The 19,553-nt window shown below is 41.5% G+C and overlaps 1 protein-coding gene across 1 annotated transcript; it reads right to left on the bottom strand.

The window, feature by feature from the left end:
* Positions 1-620: 620 nt before the first annotated feature.
* AKIRIN1 (akirin 1) lies at positions 621-12,808 on the bottom strand. Its single transcript, XM_086380110.1, has 5 exons — positions 12,471-12,808; positions 8,172-8,312; positions 5,720-5,854; positions 4,332-4,403; positions 621-3,673 (listed from the first exon to the last, which is right to left on the bottom strand). Exons 1-5 carry the CDS (start codon positions 12,688-12,690, stop codon positions 3,663-3,665), a joined length of 579 nt encoding a protein of 192 aa, XP_086236236.1. The 5' UTR covers positions 12,691-12,808; the 3' UTR covers positions 621-3,662.
* Between the last annotated feature and the right edge of the window lie 6,745 nt (positions 12,809-19,553).

The raw sequence follows: 19,553 nt of genomic DNA, 5'->3' as shown, positions 1-19,553 counted from the left end.
AAACATGAGGTCTATGAATACAGATATTGAAATTTTAGACAAAGTATCACACCATTCCTACAATGAAGAGCTAATTATTTATTTCAAAGTGTGGTTTGGCATTGAGACCTGGAGATTTTTTCCTAGGTAAACCTGCATCTTTTTTCGCTGAAGGTGTCAGCCTTATTCAAAGTCCAGGTTAACTGCAACTATAGAAGACTACACACACCCTCAGGGCCTTTTCAAGGAAAGACTCACCAGGGCAGCACAGACGTCACTGTTCCTTAATAGCATTCAGTTTACCTTGGTAAGCAGAGGAATTTTTCATCAGACCTTGACCTGAGATGTGACTCTCCCATCCATGATGCACCCCATTTGCCTTTTTCGTAACCTTTCTAATATGTCTATTGATGCTACAGTGCAGGAGCCCAAACACTTTTCTATAAAGGGCCAAAGAGTATTTTCACTCTGTGGACAACACTGTCTCTGGCTCTGGAGTTGCGATGTGAAAGCAGCCACAGATGCAAACAAATAGGTGTGGCAGTGTTCCAGTATAACTTTATCTACAAAAATTGGCCACAGTTTGCTGATCCCTGCTAAGTGAGTAACAAAATACAGATTCACTGAAAGGCATCACTGAATTCAGTTGTCATTCATCTTTTATTTTTCAGTCAAACACTTAGAAAGTACAAATTCTAAGAGAATGTAGATTTGATGTTAACAAGGGGCTATTCATTCTGGAAGTTGAGAATCACCAATGCAGAAAGGGTTTTGGTCTTCCAATCTGATGAAGACCACTGTAAAGAGACCTGCTGTAACATTTTCAAGTGTATATTCTATGTCCCAAACTGTGCTAAATACTTTACATGGAAAATGCAATCTCACATTTGAAAACAAACCCCAATGATGTACATACAATTAACCCTCATTTTACAGACAAGGAAACTATGGCTCAGCAAGTTCAGTAGCTTGGCAAGGCTCACATAGCAAATTAGTGGCAGAGCAGACTAAACTCCAGGACTACAAACATCCAAAGACCATTCCTGTAACTACTACATGAACCAACCAATCCTCCCTGCTGGACAGAAAACTCACCATGTGGGGAAGGTTGGCCCAAGTTCTTATGTCTCCTGATAGTCTTCTTCTCCTTGGGAACTCCTAACAATTATCACTGCCTCACAAACTTTGATCTCCCCTGTACTCCTCTGACTTAGGTATGTCTGGACACTTACTCCCTTCCTTCCCCTTAAGAGGAAGACTTTACTGAAAGATAATACATGGAATTAAAATTTTTAAAACTAGTTCACTATACACAGTTCTTCTGAGACCACAGGTCCTGGCCCATCCTTACAGGTCTCTGTAGGTTGACTTCTTCCCTTGGCCTTAACCTATTTCCATGAGCCAAAGACACTTCCCTACCTGGGAATTGCCCCTAAGTTCAAAGCCCTAGCAATCAAGTTCTAGAGAAAAAACTCCTTTCACTTGTCTAAGGATCACCTTACATGTCCCCATTTTCTGATCTAGGATTCATCTTTTCTCTGCATAAAACATTAAACAAACATGTCTAGTCCCTTTTGAGAAGATCCCAAAACCCAGTCATGGTGGTGTGGTCTTATATCCCGTGGCCCCAAAGGGTAACCATATGATGATACAAGAGCCTAACAATACTGGGTGCAGCGAGAGGGTATCTATCTTCTTCCTTAGAGAGACCTACTCTATTTCTCACCCAGAAGCCATTTAGTAGGAATGGGACTGACACCAGCGACAGTGAGCTGGCACCTCACACTGACTCTGTATTAAAAAGGCTTCAGCGAAGCAGCATGCCCCAGTCCTGGTCCTTCCTTCAGGACGTCGGATGCCCCCACAGTTGCCCTTCCCTTGTTTTGCTGTGACTATCCCACTGTAAGGCCACTCTCATTACAGCCACTGCTATTCTTCTCTTCCAGGAAGAAGTGACTACCCTGGACAAAGAAGAGATGAAACACATTGCCCTTCAAATATGAAGTCAAAATAATTCTTTAATAATTAAAAGATCACTTCTGGGCTTTAAAAAGTCTTTAAATCTTAAATGTAATGTTGAAATGGAGAAATAGTTATAGCAGCCTCACATAAATTATTTGAATTAATAAACATATCACAGTATTAAGAAGGCAAGGTAAACAAATAGCTTAAGTATTTTATTTGTTTGCAACTAAGCTTATTAACACTATATAATGAAAATGTACAAAGAATAATGTTGTTGTTTTGGTTAGATTTAAGTCAAAGACATTCATTAATAAGGAATCTTCGAATGTGAATATTCCAGAAATTTTTCTAAGCCATATATATGATCAGGACAACTGTCTCTGAATATTACCTTACTTTGGAAGGTACTGGCATATGTTTGAATTAAACTCAAGTTTTGTTTTGTTTTTCCCCAAAATAAGCCTTAATTAAAAAAACTAGTCTATATTCAAACTAAAACAATTTTAATAGAACTTTCCTTTCCAGAAACAATAATAAAGGAAACAAGGCATTTTGTAAAATGTGGTCCTGAACAAGTCACAGTAAAAAATAAATGTATACTTAACTTCCACCTCCTCAAAACAGAGGCTACTTTCTGTTCCTCAGCCTTGGAAATAAGGTGAAGAACAGTCTGTAAGCAACTTTGGGCAGGGGTTGCCAAAACAAAGCTTAAGCAGTTGAACATGGACATCTCTTAAAAAGAATTTGGGGGAACCTGACCAAAGGATCCAAATTCTATTTTTAATAATTGATACAAAGGTGAAGTGGCTCCTCCCAAGCAGCAGTGCCTCTGGGGCCTGTCCCAGCCCGTGCCCACCTTTGTTATGCTCCCCATCAAACCCTGATGCTCTTGTTCCAAAGGAGACTTTTTCCTTCTGAGAGGTTCAGTGTCCAGGGAGCTCCCGTGTGAATGAGGTGAGCACAGACTCCACGTGGGTTTTTAAGGCTTGGAGTCAAAGTAATGTTCTAACACGGCGAGGCAGAATCAGATGTCAAGTGGCCTGTCTCCAGTTTGTTCTATTCCTCACCACACATTTGTAGACTTAGGACCACAGACCTTTGCTATGTCATCATAATCACATCTAATGTCCATCCTAACTTATGATTCATATTCTGTGCCTGGAAACAGTCCCTGTATTTAACAATAATACCTACACATAAAACAATCCACTGTTACAACTTATATGGTCACAAAACATTAATGATCTTCTGTAGACCAAGCAAATGTTTTTAACCATAATTGTCGTGCATCAAATTCACAGCCAGAATCCCCAAGATCAAAAAAATTTGCACAATACAAATAATAACTTAAAATACACATACACACATATACACACACTCTCACACACACTTCTTACAGAACTGTGCTTGGGGAAACTCCATTTGTTGAGTGCCACTGAGGGCATATTTTTGCTAAACTGCTGCTCCAGGTGTTTTTGTTTGAAAAATCTATCACAGTAGGGCACAGCTGTTTATTCGATGAGCAGAAAAGAAAGATATGCTTGTGGCAACCAGAAAGTTTTAAGGTCTTTCAAGTTGTATAAAATGGACCTGCAGAAACATTTAAGTGTTCTCAGGATGAAAAGTTGGAGCTGAAATGTGATATCAAACCAGTTGCAAAAAGTGTACAGCAGCCATCTCTTGAGGTCAAACCTGGTACCCAGATATGCAAGAAAGCTTCAGGACACATCTATAAATTAGGAATAAAAAATAAAAGAGTTAAGAATACTAAAAATATAGGATCATGCATTTTTAGTATTAACTAATGGTGAATATGATAAACAGTATGGAGGGTATGAATCACCATTCAAGAGGTCCTAAATTCGCAAGAATTTAAGAGAAGATAATTCTCAGGAACTTACATATATAGCTGTTTATAATTTACGTTTTGAGCAACCAGTAGTGACAAAATCTTTACAATTAAGAAATTCTGACCACACACTTGATAAGCTATCTTAAGGACTCAATTTTCATAAATTAACAGCTGAAAGTATCTTTCTGAGGGAAAAGTCAGATAATAAATTGGCACTGAAGTCAGACTACCTGGGTTTTAATCCTGGCTGAACCACTAGCAATATGAGCCTGGACAAATTATTTAACTTCTTTAAATACTCTTACCTTTAAAATGGGACAAGTAGCAGTTTCTCCCTCACAGGGGAATTATGGATTAAACAAACTTTGGGAGGATTTAAATGGTTCAGCACAGTGCTGGACATACAAGTATTCTTTAAATGTCATCTATTATTTTACTTCATAGGGGCTTTTGGCTCCTAAGAGACAAGGTACCCAGTGTCAAAATCTTGCTCTTGAAAGTTGAAAAAGTCAACGAAAGACTTGGCAATACTTACAGCTTGTTGGCCTTGTCCCATATCGTCGCATAATCTGATCATGTGTGAATTTCACAAAAGATTCATATTGTTCTGTGAGGGGAAAGACAGTATATACTATCGCCAGAAACTCTCCCACAGTTTTTCAAGAATCAAGGGTCAGAATCACATATAGCTTCCCATTTAACATTACCCACTCTTAGGCCCTCCTTATAATGGTCACTCTGAGATCTATTCCTTTTTCTCAGGTCCCAGAGCCAAATCCCTAGCTCCTAGGTTTGGTCACTGATCATCTCTAACATTTTCCTAATAATCTCACCCCTGCCATAATTTCATCTCCTGCTAATGGCTCCCCAAGACAGGCAGCTATGCGTACTACTACAAGTCAGCAAATCTTAGTGTATCTCCTATAGGACATGAAGCTTGAAGCTCTTTTCTGCACTTTATCTTTGCTATAAATTTCAACATACACATTGAGTGATAGAGGTGGAATGGCTAGAAAGCTAAGAGAAAATGCCACAGTACCTAACTACAGACAGTTCCACAGAAGTTACCTTCTGAAGGGGAAACTCAGTAGAAAGACAGAAGGCAGTCTGACATCCATGAACAAAGAAGTCCAAACAATTTTGGAGTGGGGGCGGAAGATGGGAATGACATACTACAGCTTCTTCTTATAATACACACCATTAGTGTATTAAAGGATCAAAGAGGTTCTGCTATAAAGAAATTCATTTAACACTCTGTTAAGTCAACAGTTCTCAATTTAAAGCTGACCTACTGACATTCTGTAATGTAGGCCTGGTGGTGAGAAAACAATACTGTTACGGGAAGAAGCTGTTGCCTAAAAACCTCTCTGATCACATCATCCTCTCTCACTAAACAGGTACTACTTTCTATTCTTGATTTAGATACCTTCCTTTTACAAAAGGCTTTACTTGTTGTCATCACTAATCACTCTGTTCTAGCCTGAGCAGTGCTTTCCAGACATTAAAGTACCTCTAAATCACAAGACGCCCGACTTCCACATCCACAGACAGACTCCCACCAGAACTCTGAATCTGTCGACTATACTCTTTCCAACCACCTGATGGGAGGTTAGCATGATCCCCACCCACGTCTACTCACCAGCTATTCCAAATAACCTTCTCAATGCCTTTATTCATATGGAAGATTCTTGAAAGAAAAGCTTGGCTTGTTTTGAAAATGCAAATGAAAGTCCTTCCATACAATGTATAAATAAAATGCTTAGAATCCAAAAGAGAGTAATTAAGGAGAGTAACTTAATACTTAAAATTCATTGAACTCTCTGGTATTAAGTTTTATGCTTTTTCTAAGTTACCATTTACTTAGCCGGGATTAATCCTTACTGAATCCTAATAACAATGGTCATAGCCACTGCGTCAGCCTACCTGCTAGTTTAGTATTGAGGATTTGCTCATATTCCTCCCGAATTTTATCTTCATAGTCTTTTAAGAGACGCTCACATATTATTCCAACTTGTCGGAGCGTAAAGGTGGGCTGGTCCTTTTTCATCCAGGAGGAACCTGGCCAAAAGACAAATCTAGTTTACATAACACATTCCAGCTGTAGGGTTCTGAATTGGTAACTAAACAAAGGGTCCTAGAATATAAAAATTGTTTTAAAAAATAGTAATTTCCACTACTTGACAACACATGAAATAGTTTCACAAAATTCTGTTTCTGACATTCGTTCTACAAGGCAAATCTAGTAGGAAGAAAGTGTGTTCAAGTGTGCTAGCTTATCTGCACACAGAAAAATGGTTCTGATGCCATTAATAATCTGAGCCCATACAGAATGCTCACCTGGTAAAGAACAAAAAGGTTAAAGCTGATAGAAAGACTGGATTAGAGAAAACAGATTCACAGTGTAAGAGCTGGGCTTCCCTGGTAGCTCAGCTGGTAAAGAATCCGCCCACAATGCAGGAGCCCCGGTTTGATTCCTGGGTTGGGAAGATCCCCTGGAGAAGGGATAGGCTACCCACTCCAGTATTCTTGGGCTTCCCTGGTGGCTCAGCTGGTAAAGAATCCGCCTGTAATGTGGGAAACCTGGGTTCGATCCCTGGGTTGGGAAGATTCCCCAAGGAGGGCATGGCAACCCACTCCAGTATTTCTGTCTGGAGAACCCCCACAGTCCAAGGTGTTGCAATGAGTTGTACATGCCTGAGCAACTAAGCACAGCATAGCACACGTAAGAGCTACCCTGATCCTTGGAGATCATCTACACCTATGTTTAATCATGGTGGTACATCATAATTATCTGTAGAATAAACAACAACAAAAAAGATACATATTGATTTAATTCTGGGGTAAAAGGGCTTGGGGACTGTTTAAGTTACACAGGTGATTCTGATAAGAAAGAGCTGACCTGCCCGATATAAAAAACTGTTAAGTCACTGACGTATGAAGGAAAGAGACAATTAGGCACTAAAAATCTCATCCTTGGTCCCTTTTAAAACTAGGTTGAGGAAAATGAAATGTTCCTAAGATTGCAGCTGGAAAGCAAAATTTCCACTGGGATGCCAGATGGAAATTGGCTTCCTGACCATGATAAAAGGAGCAGCTCTGTCCCAGTTCTGAATTTTCCTCAAAGCTCAGCCTGAAATCTGTTTCTTGAGCCCTCTTGGTCTATAAACCAGTTAAATTATTTATAATTGTTTCTCTACTCATAATATTCTATTACATCAAAATTATATTACTAAAATCCCAAGAGAATATTAAGGAGACTTGCTAGTTACAATCACTGAAAGATCTATCACTCATGTATGTACAATTAATTGGAAAGGGTGTTGTCTGAGAGCCAAGACCTCTGGGTTAGAAGACAATTGAAATAAAAATTATTTCACGTGAAATTCACATAAAATGAACCATTTTAAAACTGAACAATTCAGTGGCATTTAGTATAGTCATATGGAGAAGGCAATGGCACCCCACTCCAGTACTCTTGCCTGGAAAATCCCATGGACGGAGGAGCCTGGAAGGCTGCAGTTCATGGGGTTGCACAGAGTCGGACACGACTGAAGCGACTTAGCAGTAGCAGCAGCAGTAGAGTCATAATGTACAACCACCACCTCTATCTAATTTCAAAATATTTCCATCACTCCAAGTAACACCACTTACCCATTAAGCAATTTGTCCCCACTCCCCCTACCTCCTGGCTAACATTAATCTGTGTTCTATAAGGAGACTAATTTTAATCAAGGCAATTTAAAACTCTACGAACTGTTAAAAGGAGAATATTCTGTGAGGAAATAAACTCCTCTACTGTTAAAGTAGGCAGAGTTCACTACCAGAGGTGATGTTTGAGCCCCGGCCTGTTGACTACTTGCAGGGACTCATGGCTGAACTATGTGACCATGAAGGTTCCCTCCAACCCTGAGATGCTATTTTTGAGCACATCCTCTCTGACCACCTGTCGATGTTATAGAGCAATGCTGTCACACAACGTTCTCCAATAACGGAAATGTTCTATAGTGTTGTCTAATACAACAGTCACAGGTGGCTGTTAAGTATTTGAAATATGGCTACAGCAGTTGAGAAACTAAAATTTTATTAAATGTTAAGTAATTTAAAATTAAACAGCTACATGTGGCTACTGGCTATGGTACTAGATGCTGCAGTTACAAAGGGTACTCTTGAACTGGGTGGAAGGAAGGTCAATCCAATCAATCTAAGGTCTTTTGTAATTTCATGACTATGGTTTTAAAAGTATTTATAAGTAGTAATATAATGTATACACTTTACCAATTTTATTACTTAGATGAAATCAATTCTGGCTTAGGAAACCATTTTAATTACCAATTACAAAGTCTTGAATGGATTATGCACACTAAAACATGCTTACCTGGAGAACTAGGTGCTGTGAGTGTTGAGGAGTGAGGCTGACTTTCCGAAGTACAAGCTTCACTCTGATTAAGAACAACTTCTAAATGTCTCCACCTCTGATAACGACTATATTCTTGTTTTATGTTCTGAAAAATTTGCTCTAATAAAAAAGAAACACACTTGAGCATGCACTTTATTGTTACTTCTTCACGCTTCCTGTCCCTTTTTCCATGTTATACATATTAACAAGAAAAATGTTTATACCAGATACAGCACTCCTCTTATAACCCCCGAAGTGCTTCCTCTTATTGCCACTGTTTCAATAATTACATAGCGTAGCAGCTATTTTGGCATAAACCACCCAGATATTAATAGTTCACTTTGCTTCTTTTCTTGTGACAATGATGACCAGATCTGCCGTTTGCTGTAGGATTAACTAGGACAACTTACAGCAACAAATAAACAAACAAAGCCATGCTTCACCTAATAAAGAGCTATTTTTGATCTCTGTTGAGTTGCACAATTTCACAAACCAGGGAATTAAGAGTCTCTTACTACCCAAGGGCTTCTAACAATGAAACTCTTATACTGTTTGGAATTTAAGATCTCTGGGGAAGGGGACAGTAGAAATCATTAGGTTCACAGCTTGGACATTGACCAAGAGAAGATCTGACATTATTGCTTGGAATGGGTGGTCAGAGCTTAGCAATAAATTTTCTGATCCTATAAGAGGCAGTATTTGGTAGGATTCAGATTACTATTCTGTGTCAAGGTAATAAATCAATTTGCTAATGCTATTAAAGGGAGTCCAAAACACACAAATCACTAACCACCCTGAAGGCCTCTCCCAGAGATAATACAGAATCTGAAAGGATGTGGTTTTCAAGTTTTCTGGTGTGTGTGTTTTTTATATATTTTTTTTTGCGGGGGGGGGGGGGTGGGGGGGTGGGGTGAGTAAAACATATATTCACTTTCCACATAACAGAGCTTCCTCATAAAAAATGAAAACCAGGAAGCTGTATCACTCCCCTACTTATATTATTCTTATACTTGCTATAACCATATATTTTTTAAAACAGGGGTAATTGCCAATAATGCCATTGCTTCCTTCCTACCTATGTGACTATGACCCTGGGAAATCATTCAGGATTAGTTGCCTAGTACTTCAAAACGAATGTTAAATGTCTACCCAAAAAGTTGTGAGCATCTACACCAAAGACATTAATAATGCCATAAGAAGTGATGATACAGTCTGACACGAGCTCAATGTAGCGCCACACACAGCTCAACTCCAGAATTCTCAGCCTGAACACCAGAAAAATGTAGGATTAGCAACCCTTTCCTTTCACAGTGCTATGAAGTTCATGTTTTAGATCCCTGAATTTATGAAGTCTCTGCTTCATCTTCAAAATGTATTATTCTCCAAGCACATACTTGCCAGAATCAATACAAGGATGTAAGGAACTGCAAAGACTTGAAACAAGAAAGGACAAGTATGAGGACAACGCTCATGAGAACAGAAGGTCTTTGATAAACTAACCGCCTCCTGTACAACAAAATGAACAAACGGAAAAGACACAACATTAAGGCTGGCAGAAGGACTGGCAAGTCCAAGAGTCCAAACACGGTGTGCACAGGATAAAACGAAGTAGCTGTGATTTTCTTCCCAAGAAGGCCACATAAAACAGTAAAACACATTAAAAAAAAAACTTAACAGTGGATAATAATTTAAATTCTTGCCTCCCAGTATTATTTGAGATTGTGCTTCTAGGTTATACCAAACTAAACCCATCTTCAAAATTCTACAATAGCTTCTGGTTGCTACAGACCAAATTCAAACCCTTGAATATGGTATCCCTTGCCTTCCAAGACTTGGCCCCAAATTACTTTTCCAGTTCCATCTCCCACTACAACACTGTTGCCTTAAACTATCCTTTCTTTAACCGGTGGGTTTTCTGGCCTTTGCTCTAGCACTTTTCCTTTGCTTGATCTGAAGATGTCTCTCCCACTAACATTACTCAAGACCCAGCTAAAATGTTATTTCTTTCTGGAAGTTATTCTCCAACCCTAAAGTCATGATCAATTATTAACTGTTTTACATCTAAACTCAATCCATGTTTACAAACATCTCCTGGAGGTCAGCAAGCCCCTTCCGTGGCTGGTATCCACCTAGTTTCTTTAAATACAAAAGGCTTAATTTTATAGGCTCCTTCCACAAAAAGTGCTATAATATATACTGCCCCTCTTTTTAAGTTCAGGAAGAACAGTTTCTTGACTATTTCTTAGAGAACTTTTGAGTTAAATAGGATATTTTAAAATGAAGTCACTGATTTTAAAATTCACTATTCTATTAGTTGGCTTTATTCCTCTTGCATAGCAACTAATATTTTCTCCCCCATTCTTCCATTTTAATCCATAAGGCATCTTCCACTTAAGCCAAAGCAACAAATCATATTGGTTCTTTCATGCCAGAATCATATTCTAATAAGCATTAAGAAACATAACTGATCAATCTTTACAAATGAATATTTTAAATAAAATACTTTCACATAAAATGACCAAGAAATCCATGCAAAAATTTTATGACTGAAAAAACCCCCAACGACCCCAGTATAGACTGCCATATTTAGGCTTCCAAATACATTCAGCAATTACTTACTAAGCATTTGCTATATTGTAAACTACACAGAATTAATCTAGATGGTAGTACTGGAAGAAATAAAAAATTTGCATAAAATCCATCAAGATAGGTGAGGCAAGTATTAATTCTATTTTGCAGAAGAGCGATCCAGAAAGATTATGTGACTAACCTTGGGTATCTTTAGCAGTGTAAGAAAAATATCTCTCTTCAAGAGGGTATCTATGTCCCCTGCTTTTGCAAACATTATTTCATTCAGTACACAAGGCTTTGCAACATTAAGTAATCAGACAACTAAAATAGAATAGAGTTCCTTATGGGGCAGGGTTAGTCAGGTAAGGATGGAAGACTTGAAGAAATAATTGTATTTATTAGCAAACAGGTGAAAACATCATGATGGAAGTCAAGGATAAGGCACAGCCAAGTGGGGCTGGGGGGAAAAAAGCAAAGGCATAGTTTGGGGAAAAAATGTATAAAAGACTGACTAGGCAAGAAATGGCTATAGCAGATAAACCCTTTAAATGCCAAGGTAAGAGGAGAGGTGAGGTGAACACGAGTAAGGACACAGTGCCTAGGAGAGCCTGGCTGGCTACCGCTGGGATCTTGGTGTGAGAGGATGAGGGCCTCAAATCTGCATTGTGGATATGCACTATGCAGAGTGGGGAGGAAATAATGGCTAAAGACACTGGTAACTGAAAGGGGTAAGCAAAGAGATTTTAAGGCAACCTCAAGGTTTTGCTAACGCTTGAGGAATAGAAAAACACACAAAGAAATGAGTTGCCAAAGTCCAGTTGTGAGCCACCCCCCCTCCATTTCCGGGAGTCCTTTAAAACTGCTAAATATTCATTCTGATGCACCTTTCCCTCTATTCTTGCGCTGTGGTTAGGAGCCGAGTTTTTTTCTTTCGTTTTTAACTTTATTGTCACACCAGTTCTCGTCTTTCCCTGGCCTGTGTGGAAGGCCTTATTGAAGGAGAATCTCTGTTACGGATAATTGAATTTCTGCTTCCGGAGCTTCTGTATGTTGAAGGATTCTCAAATTCTAGCTAACGATCTACCGATTTCAAGCCATATATGGTGCAAGACAATAGCCATACAATAAAAGAACATGGCCAGTCTCTTAGAAACAGGTTGAAATCGGATTCCACGACTTCCGAGGGCGGCCCGAGATCACCAAAGACTTCTGGAAATCAGGTCTCCCTACAAGACCCAGCACAGTGCTGCATAGCACGTTCTCAGGCCCCTTCCCAGTAACCCGCCCCCAACCCCCGCACCCTCAAGGCCAGGTTCGTGAGTAGAATCCAATTTTCCATGGCCCACTGGATCTGCAGGGCGGCTCAGTACAGGGGAGGGCAGCGGAGAAAGGAGAGGCTCTGAGGTCTGGGAGGGCCCCGAGCGGCCGGGGCTATTTCCATCTTGCTCCCGCTGCCCACCCCTCTAGGCTCCCCAGCTTCAGGAAAACCGAAAACCGACTCTGTGGCCCTACTACCCCTCCCGGATGTCTTCCATCCCCGGAAGCGACAAGGCCCAGCGGCACCCCTGTTCCCTTTTCTCAGGGCAAAGAAGGGGTCTGCAAGTGAACTAGCTTAGCGTTCATCATCTTCTCCCACCCCCACTCCACCCCCACCCCCCCCGCAAATGCCTGGGCCTGGCTTCTTGCCAAGCCCGCAGCGTTGGTTACCCGGAGTTGGAAGGCGCCGGTCGCTGCCGGGCGGGGCGGGCTGCTGCAGAGTCGGCGGTGGGATCTGCGTCTGAAGCAGCGGCGGCGGTTCGGCGTCCGGGGGCCTGAGGCCCGGAGTGGGGCCGGACAGAGGGGCGCAGCGCCGTCGCTTCGGAGAGCCAGGGCTCAGCAGCGCCGCCTCGAACTCCATGGGCCGCTTCAATGTCGCCCCGCACGCCATGCCGCTGAAAGACCAGGGACCAGGAGCCGCCGCGGTTGTAAGTGAGGCCCAACCTCCCGCTCCTCAGCGGAGCTCGCAAGCCAAGCCGGCGCCAATGGCGCCTACAGCACCCGGCAGCAGCGCTGGCCCCGCCTCCTGTGACGTCATGGGCCTGCGCCACCACCCAGCGGAGGGGGGGAAGCCGGAAGAGGGCCGCTCTGGGAGGCCCGTCAGCCACGTTCTGGCCCGCGGCGCCCCCTACTGAGGAAATGGAACGATCTGGGCGGAGAGTTTGGTCACCAAGCAACCTCGGGAAGGCCCCCACCTCCGCCTCTACCGCTCCCAGGGTCCCATCCTCCCCCAACCTTCCAGAGCCAAAGCGCCGGGGTGGCCCCTTAGGTTTTCGCACCTGCGCGAATGGGAATTGGGGGAAGGGAGAGCCTGGAGGGGGCCTGTCCAGAAGGTATAGGGGTCTGTGTCTTCCGGTCCGGTTACCTCATTCCATCCAAGCCGCTCCAGACCCAGTGATAAGAGAGACGGTTGTACTAAAAGTTCTACAAGGACATTGCCCTCCCACCCCCAGTCCAGGAAAGCCTTCACTTAAACGAAACCCAGAATCTGAGGATGGACTTTATGGAAGTCCATCAACCCCATAAAATTGTATGCAGAATTGCGTGTGTGTGTATGTGTATGTATCTATGACCCGTATCTTTATCAGCTCATCAAAGGGGTATGTTACTCAAAATAGTTAAAAACCAACAGAAAACACGCCCCTGGTTTGAATCATCCAAGAATAGTGTCAGAGTGTTAAGAACTTGAGCTGACAGCTGATTTGCCGGGCCCCTTGTTTGACCTGGCAGCCCAGGTGCTTCCTCAAGTCTATCTGAATTCTTTGAAGCGGTGCCAGCTATAAAATACTTTTGATATTCTGGAAAGATAAATAGAAAACTGGAGCGTTCTGTTTTCAGAAACTGTATTTGAAAGTCTATTACCGGCAAGCAGTTTCAGTGCTTTCAAGAGATGGTCAAAGTGATGTGATCGAAAAAAGGCTAAATCAAAAAAAAAAGAAAGAAGGCTAAATCTATTCTATAACTGTGTATATATGTGTGTGTGTGTGTGTGTATTTATATATATGTAATGGTCATACCTGCTGGGATCTGTCTGCCTAACCATATCTCTGGGATTTTCCTAAACAGTACAAATTTCAGATATTCTCTTCTACTAGACCTTATGCCAGATCAATGTGGCCCAGTATTTGAGTCAGAGAAAATGGGCAATACGACCTCAAGTTCCATTGTTTGCGTCTTTCTGTTGCATATCTTTGTCCTTCCCAGTTTCTCCAAACTTTTTTAAGATCCAAACGTAGGTTTTTTTCTTTGCATTTATCTTTGACAAATAGCAGAAATAATTCTAAAATGACTGAACATACTAAATGCTTAGCTTATTTTATCCTATTTCTTTTCCATAAGGACATAAAGGTTTACAACAGACAAAAACAATACAAAAAACACAAGAGCAACAAACATACAAAACTCCTAGAAATAGAGCACTAGGGCCAAAGAAAAAGGAGATCACAATTATCCTGAGGGTAAACATGGCTGTGACTGAATTTGGTATTTTTGTTCTCAGTGTTCTAGCTGCCAAGGCAAAAGTGAAGACACAGTACATGTTCAATAGATCTTGTCATTTGAAAGGAATCAGTTTATCAGAGAAGACAGAACATAAATTTTTTTGTTTTCATAACACTACATTCTAAATGTGATTTCTCATGTGATTTGTTAGGAACCAGTAAATGATATAATAAAGCAAATAAGCAGATTTAAACAACAAATGCAAAGCATAAATTAAATTGATATTTCTTATGTCCAATAAAAGCCAATGACATAAAAGTAACCTGCTGCTGCTAAGTCGCTTCAGTCGTGTCCGACTCTGTGCGATCCCATAGACGGCAGCCCACCAGGCTCCCCCGTCCCTGGGATTCTCCAGGCAAGAACACTGGAGTGGGTTGCCATTTCCTTCTCCAATGCATGAAAGTGAAAAGTGAAAGTGAAGTCGCTCAGTCATGTCCGACTCTTAGTGACCCCATGGACTGCAGCCTACCAGGCTCCTCCATCCATGGGATTTTCCAGGCAAGAGTACTGGAGTGGGGTGCCATTGGATGGTTGTTTTTTAAGGGACTTATCTAATGTGGTTCAAGCCAATTGCTTTCTTGTGGTCTAAACTGGTCCAAAGTTAGAGCTCAGAAGGTTTGAAAAGTGTGTCCTTTGGGTCATTGTTCTAAATAGCACCTCTTCTAGCTAGGGCTTTGGTAAGTCCTTTGATAGTCTCTTCTCTGTGATACTTTAAAATTTTGAGAGTGTCTTGTAATATTAGTGTTTTAAAACAGGAAGTTATAATTTGTTTGCATGTCTGACTGTGCTTCAAAGCTATAAATTCCTTGAGAATAATAACCAAGTCTCATTCATGTGTGTTTCCCCATCGCCAGTACACTGCTTGAATACAAGAGGGGTAGGCACAGAAGGAATATTGGTCAAATAAATAAATGGTTATCATTTCAAGGTTGTGCTGTGTCCCTGAAAGCTGGTAGTCCACATTGCTGAATGAGGGTGGATTTAGTTGATTCAGAAACCAAACAAGTAGGTGATATATCCTATTATACACTGAAGATGACAGTGGCCCAACCAGTGAGATGTCCTTGAGGGAAGCAGACGGGCTACTCTGACAACTTCTTAGTATGATGTCTCCTTATGAGGTCGTTACCATGGTTCAGGTCTGCTTTGCTTTGCATACTCAGATACTTGACCAGTCATACACATACACCACATACACTACGAATTACCTACCATGGATCAGACACTATATTATCATGGCTGAAGATACTATGGTATAGAAAGAGATATGGTTCCTGCCCTCCTAGGGCTTCCAGTCTATTAGAGATGGCAGACATTAATCAAACTGTAACAATGACAACTGTATAACCACAAACTGTGACAAGTCTATGAAGGAAAAAGACGATATTATGAGAGAGTACAGCAGAGGTCTTGTCTTGGAGAACAGTGAAGACTTCCCTGAAGCAGTGACGAGAGAGCTAATTCTTAGGTGTGCTGATAAGGAGTCCAGCGCCCTCAAGGAGGAAGGGGTCCAGGGCTCTTGAGAAGAAGAAAAAGGAGCCTGGGGCTCTAGAGGAGGAGAAAAGGACAAACCTTTTTCTTCTACATTGCTCTGTCTTAGTCAATATAACAATGTATCTTGCTCGAAGACATGTTTCTCCTTAACAAGAACCTACTGACTATTGTGGGAGAGGATCTGGTAAGAGCTTTCTATTGTTACCTCTAATCTTGTTAATTTAAGATAATATGTTGTAGGAGTGGATCTGGTAAAAGTATTTAAGGCCTTGATAAGACTAGCTAGGGGAGCACTCTCAGTCCCCCTTCTAATGTCTGTATCAGAAGCTTTTTTTTGTCCTTTTTCACTTTAATAAAACTCTGCTACACAAAAGCTCTTGAGTATCAAGCCTGGTCCCTGGTGCCGAAGCTAAATCTTATTCTTCAGAGATCGTAAATCTGACATCGTTCACCATAAACCATCAGTGACATCTGAGCTAGGAATTAACTAAGCAAAGAGAAGTTGGGAACACCCCGATCCAAGGGGACAGCAGTCCTAAGTCCAGTGATAAAAGAGATATAATGTGTTTGAAGAATCAAAAGAAGTCTCAAGTGGCTGTGGTGCAGAGCATGAATGCAGATTCAGGAGAGGAAAAACCAATGCAGAAGGCTAGTGCCTGAGCACTTAACGCCTATCAGTTCAGTTCAGTTCAGTCACTCAATCGTGTCCAGCTCTCTGCAGACATCATGGACTGCAGCACGCCAGGCTTCCCTGTCCATCACCAACTCCCAGAGCTTGCTCAAACTCATGTCCATTGAGTCAGTGATACCATCCAGCCATCTCATCCTCTGTCATCCCCTTCTCCTCCTGCCTTCAATCTTTCCAAGCATCAGGGTCTTTTCTACGGAGTCAGTTATTTGCATCAGATGGCCAAAGTTTTGGAATTTCTGCTTCAGCATCAGTCCTTCCAATGAATATTCAGGACTGATTTCCTCTAGGATTGACTGATTGGATCTCCTAGAGGTCCAAGGGACTCTCTCAATAGAGTCTTCTCCAACACCACAGTTCAAAAACATCAATTCTTTGGCATTCAGCTTTCTGTGGTCCAACTCTCACATCCATACATGACTACTCAAAAAAACAAAGCGCTGACTAGACAGACCTTTGTTGGCAAAGTAACGCCTCTGTTTTTTAACATGCAGTCTAGGTTTGTCATAGCTTTTCTTCCAAGGAGCAAGCATCTTTTAATTTCATGGCTATAGTCACCATCTGCAGTGATTTTTCAGTTCAGTTCAGTTCAGTAGCTCAGTCGTGTATGACTCTTTGCAACCCCATGAATCGCAGCAAGCCAGGCCTCCCTGTCCATCACCAACTCCCGGAGTTCACTCAGACTCACGTCCATCGAGCCAGTGATGCCATCCAGCCATCTCATCCTCTGTTGTCCCCTTCTCCTCCTGCCCCCAATCCCTCCCAGCATCAGTCTTTTCCAATGAGTCAACTCTTTGCATGAGGTGGCCAAAGTACTGGAGTTTCAGCTTTAGCATCATTCCTTCCAAAGAAATCCCAGGGCTGATCTCCTTCAGAATGGACTGGTTGGATCTCCTTGCAGTCCAAGGGACTCTCAAGAGTCTTCTCCAACACCACACTTCAAAAGCATCCATTCTTTGGCGCTCAGCTTTCTTCACAGTCCAACTCTCACATCCATACATGACCACTGGAAAAACCATAGCCTTGACTAGACGGACCTTTGTTGGCAAAGTAATGTTTCTGCTTTTGAATATGCTATCTAGGTTGGTCATAACTTTTCTTCCAAAGAGTAAGCGTCTTTGAATTTCATGGCTGCAGTCACCATCTGCAGTGATTTTGGAGCCCCCCAAAATAAAGTCTGACACTGTTTCCACTGTTTCCCCATCTATTTCCCATGAAGTGATGGGACCAGATGCCATGATCTTCATTTTCTGAATGTTGAGCTTTAAGCCAACTTTTTCACTCTCCTCTTTCACTTTCATCAAGAGGCTTTTTAGTTCCTCTTCACTTTTCTGCCATAAGGGTGGTGTCATCTGCATATCTGAGGTTACTGATATTTCTCCTGGCAATTTTGATTCTAGCTTGTGCTTCTTCCAGCCCAGCGTTTCTCATGATGTACTCTGCATAGAAGTTAAATAAACAGGGTGACAATATACAGCCTTGACGTACTCCTTTTCCTATTTGGAACCAGTCTGTTGTTCCATGTCCAGTTCTAATTGTTGCTTCCTAACCTGTATATAGGTTTCTCAAGAGGCAGGTCAGGTGGTCTGGTATTCCCATCTCTTTCAGAATTTTCCACAGTTTATTGTGATCCACACAATCAAAGGCTTTGGCATGGTCAATAATTTGGCAGTAATTTTGGAGCCCCCCAAAATAAAGTCTTTCACTATTTTTATTGTTTCCCCATCTATTTGCCATGAAGTGATGGGATTGGATGCCTGGTCTTAGTTTTCTGAATGATGAGCTTTAAACCAACTTTTTAACTCTCTTCTTTCACTTTCAAGAAGCTCTTTAATTCTTCACTTTCTGCCATAAGGGTGGTGTCATCCACATATCTGAGGTTATTGTTGTATGCAAGGAACCTCCCACCTCCTGGTACACAACAAATTCTTTGCTATCCCTACCTAGGGATGTTTCTATGATAGTTCATTCACCCTGTGGATGCTCGACAATAGATCTGAGACTCTGTTTACTGGTGCCAGCAGTTTTCTGACCCAGGAGGATAGCTGGGCTAAAGTTGGGGCTGGGAATGCAAGGAGCAAAGGATAGCGCCTTCCAAAATCTTCTGGGATTCTTTGCCCAAACTTTCCACAGGAGTTTTTTTTTATAGTGGCTATTTCCCACCCACCATCCATCAACCCACACCAGTCTGATTTCACCCCTTGTGTTCCACTAAAGCAGGTAAATACCAATGATCAGTGTATGGAGGGAAGTGGACTGACATGAGCAAGTTTACTTCTAGGTATAGAGGTAAGAGAGAAGCAAGACTCAGGTGTGATTCCTGGCTTCTGGCTTTCTCAGCACCATTTTCTGAGAAAGATTTCATTGGACAAGAACCAGACTAGGAAGAAGATATGAATGCAGTTTTGGAAATGTTGAATTAGAGGTTCCTTTAAAGGACGACATGGGATTCTCAAGTGTGTTGTGTGTATGTGTGTATGTGTAAATTTGTGGGCCTGGGATTCAGGAAAAGCATAGATTGGAGAAAAAAAAATGACAGTCATTGCTGTAGAAATGGTCATTGAAGTCATAGGAGAAGCTGCGATTGTCTAGAGTAGGCATTCTTACCCTTTTTTTCCTGTGAAACAAAATCCTTCTCTGAACGTTTTTAAATGTATGAAATAAAATACATATGATGAAAGCTCATAGATATTTAATTATAGATTCATTTAAGATAGTATATCGATATCCACTGGATATTGATAGACTAGCTGAATATATAACATGCTGTTGTTGTTCGGTCACTAAGTCTTGCAACCCCATGGACTGCGGAACAGCAGGCTTCTCTGTCCTTCACCATCTCCTGGAGCTTGCTCAAACTCATGTCTATTGAGTTGGTGATGCCATCCAACCATCTCATCCTCTGTTGTCCCCTTCTCCTGCCTTCAATCTTTCCCAGCATCAGGGTCTTTTCCAACGAGTCACTTCTTCACATCAGGTGGCCAAAGAATTGAAGCTTTGGCTTCAGCGTCAGTCCTTCCAATGACTATTCAGGACTGATTTCCTTTAGGATTGACTGGTTTGATCTCCTT

Source organism: Bos grunniens, chromosome 3 (genome assembly GCF_055505025.1).
Source record: "Bos grunniens cultivar Pamir isolate PY7600 chromosome 3, Bosgru_T2T1.0, whole genome shotgun sequence".
NCBI lineage: Eukaryota > Metazoa > Chordata > Mammalia > Artiodactyla > Bovidae > Bos > Bos grunniens.
This window is presented reverse-complemented; position numbering and strand designations above follow the sequence as displayed.